This window comes from Myotis brandtii, unplaced genomic scaffold (genome assembly GCF_000412655.1).
Source record: "Myotis brandtii unplaced genomic scaffold, ASM41265v1 scaffold29, whole genome shotgun sequence".
NCBI classification, from domain to species: Eukaryota; Metazoa; Chordata; class Mammalia; order Chiroptera; family Vespertilionidae; genus Myotis; species Myotis brandtii.
The window spans coordinates 651146-653028 of NW_005361075.1; the positions used below are offsets into that span (position 1 = coordinate 651146).

The following is a 1883-nucleotide window of genomic DNA, read 5'->3' on the forward strand; positions in this document are numbered from 1 at the left end:
TAGGACAGCGACGGCAGCCCGGGCAGCTGCGCCCCGGACGCGCGGAAATTGGGGAAATAGAAGGTGTCCCCCGTGTGGATGTTCACCAGCGGCCCCACAAACCCGGGATTCAGGAGATTATGCTCTCCCATTTCCGCGGGGCCCGACCGGCAGCTTCTACTTTATTGCTATCTGACATTAAACATAGTTAAACCTGCACCGGCCACCCATTGGCCGTCCAACTCACGTGGGTGCCGCCGCCAGAGGGATGGGTGGGGACAGCGAATCCCCCCACCCCGCACCATTCCAACTTCCCCCTTCCCCAATGGGGGGGGGGGCGCACGAAACGCGGGGACAGATTTATTCGCTGGTTTCTAGTTTTTTAAAGAAATCATATAAAACCGAACGCAGAGAGCGAGGCAGTCGCCCGACGCGGGGCAAGGGGAAAATAGCCACACCAAAAAGACCCGCACATACACACTTCTGCACCCTGCACGCGCCCCCCCCCCCAGATGTATTATCTTCTCACCAACAGCTGGCCCAGCACAGCCCGTCCCTCTTTAATTAGCTCCTTTATTAACTAAAACCGTTGGAATTTACAATATCTCCCCAATAAATTACTATTAGATATTGTGTCATATAAAGTTTACTGGCTGTTTAAGGAGACGGATGAGCCCTTTGGCTCGGGGTTTATTTACAGTAGAGGCGAGTGGGGTAAGGGCAGGTTCTCCTGCTGCTATCTTTCTCGGCCCTGTGGCTGCTGAGCTTTTCTTCTTCAGCTCTTTCTCCTCAGGAATTGGGGGAGGCATGTGGGGCCCTTTCCTCCAGGAAGGACTCAGGGAGCATTATTAATGTAGGGTCTCCCCGCCATGCTGGGAGCCACCCTCTCCTCACACGTCCACGCAACCTGTAGAGAAAGGATGCAGAGGGAGGCAGGAAAAGAAGGCGCCCAGCTCTATGTGAACCTGCCTACCTGCTCTTGAGAATGTGGGGGCTTGGACTGCTCTTGACTGTGATTCTGTGGGTCACAGGGGCTTCTGGGGGAACCTCCCAGAGTCTTTGCAAGAGAGTCTCTGGGCCCCTAGCAGAGCTTGGTTGGCCTGGGAAGATCCTGACACCCACTGTGAAGAAGACATTGGCCCAACCTGCTCTGGGACCATCAGATAGCAGTGCTGAGGCCACTAGGTGTGCTGGGAGCGAGGGAAAGAACTCTAGAGAACCATCCTGTTGGGGGCTTAAAATTATGTTTATGGTGCTGGCCTCAGCAGCTCCGCCGGGAAAAGGCTGAGTACCCAATGCTGCCATTGGTGAGACTCATCAAGGTAGGGAAATCACAAACCCGTTCCAACTAAGTCCACAGAACATAGTCAAGTGGATTAAAAAGGAGAAAAAAACACACAAACCAACACACACACATATAATACAAAAACCTTCAAAAGTAGGTGTATTCTCTCGGAGCCTAGTAGACAAAATAGTCGAATTTCCATGTGATTATTTCAGGCTCCTTATCCAATGCCCAGCTTTAGTAATACGAGGTGAGATAAATAGTTCAGGAAACATCTAAATATGAGAAAGCACCAGAAGATTTAGAGAAGATTAGAGACTAAGAGACTCCATATGGGAGAGAAAAAACACACCCATGTAGGTGAAAGTTAAATGTCTGAGCAAAAGCCGAAGCAGACCGGAGCAAAAAAATTCTCATCTCCTTTTTTCTCTCTCTTCTCTGCAGGACGCAGCGGAGAGAGACGCAGATTCTTAGAATTCCACAGCTCCGGGCGATTTCATATCCCAAACCATAGCTGCTCACTCCCCAGAAATGCGTCCGTGCAGGCGTCGCCCAGCCGGCCTGCCCTGCTGGCCCGCAGTTAGACGCTCCGCGTCTGCCCCTTCCCCACCCCAGCACG

At 52.2% G+C, this 1883-nt stretch overlaps 1 protein-coding gene across 1 annotated transcript in view; it reads right to left on the minus strand.

Annotated features, from left to right (window-relative positions):
* The window catches only part of HOXC12 (homeobox C12), a 1651-nt gene extending 1520 nt beyond the window's left edge, over positions 1 to 131 (minus strand). Inside the window, exon 1 of the mRNA XM_005869271.1 lies at positions 13 to 131. Coding sequence (XP_005869333.1) covers positions 13 to 131 — 119 coding nt within the window. The remainder of the gene's footprint in view (positions 1 to 12) is intronic.
* Positions 132 to 1883: the final 1752 nt, after the last annotated feature.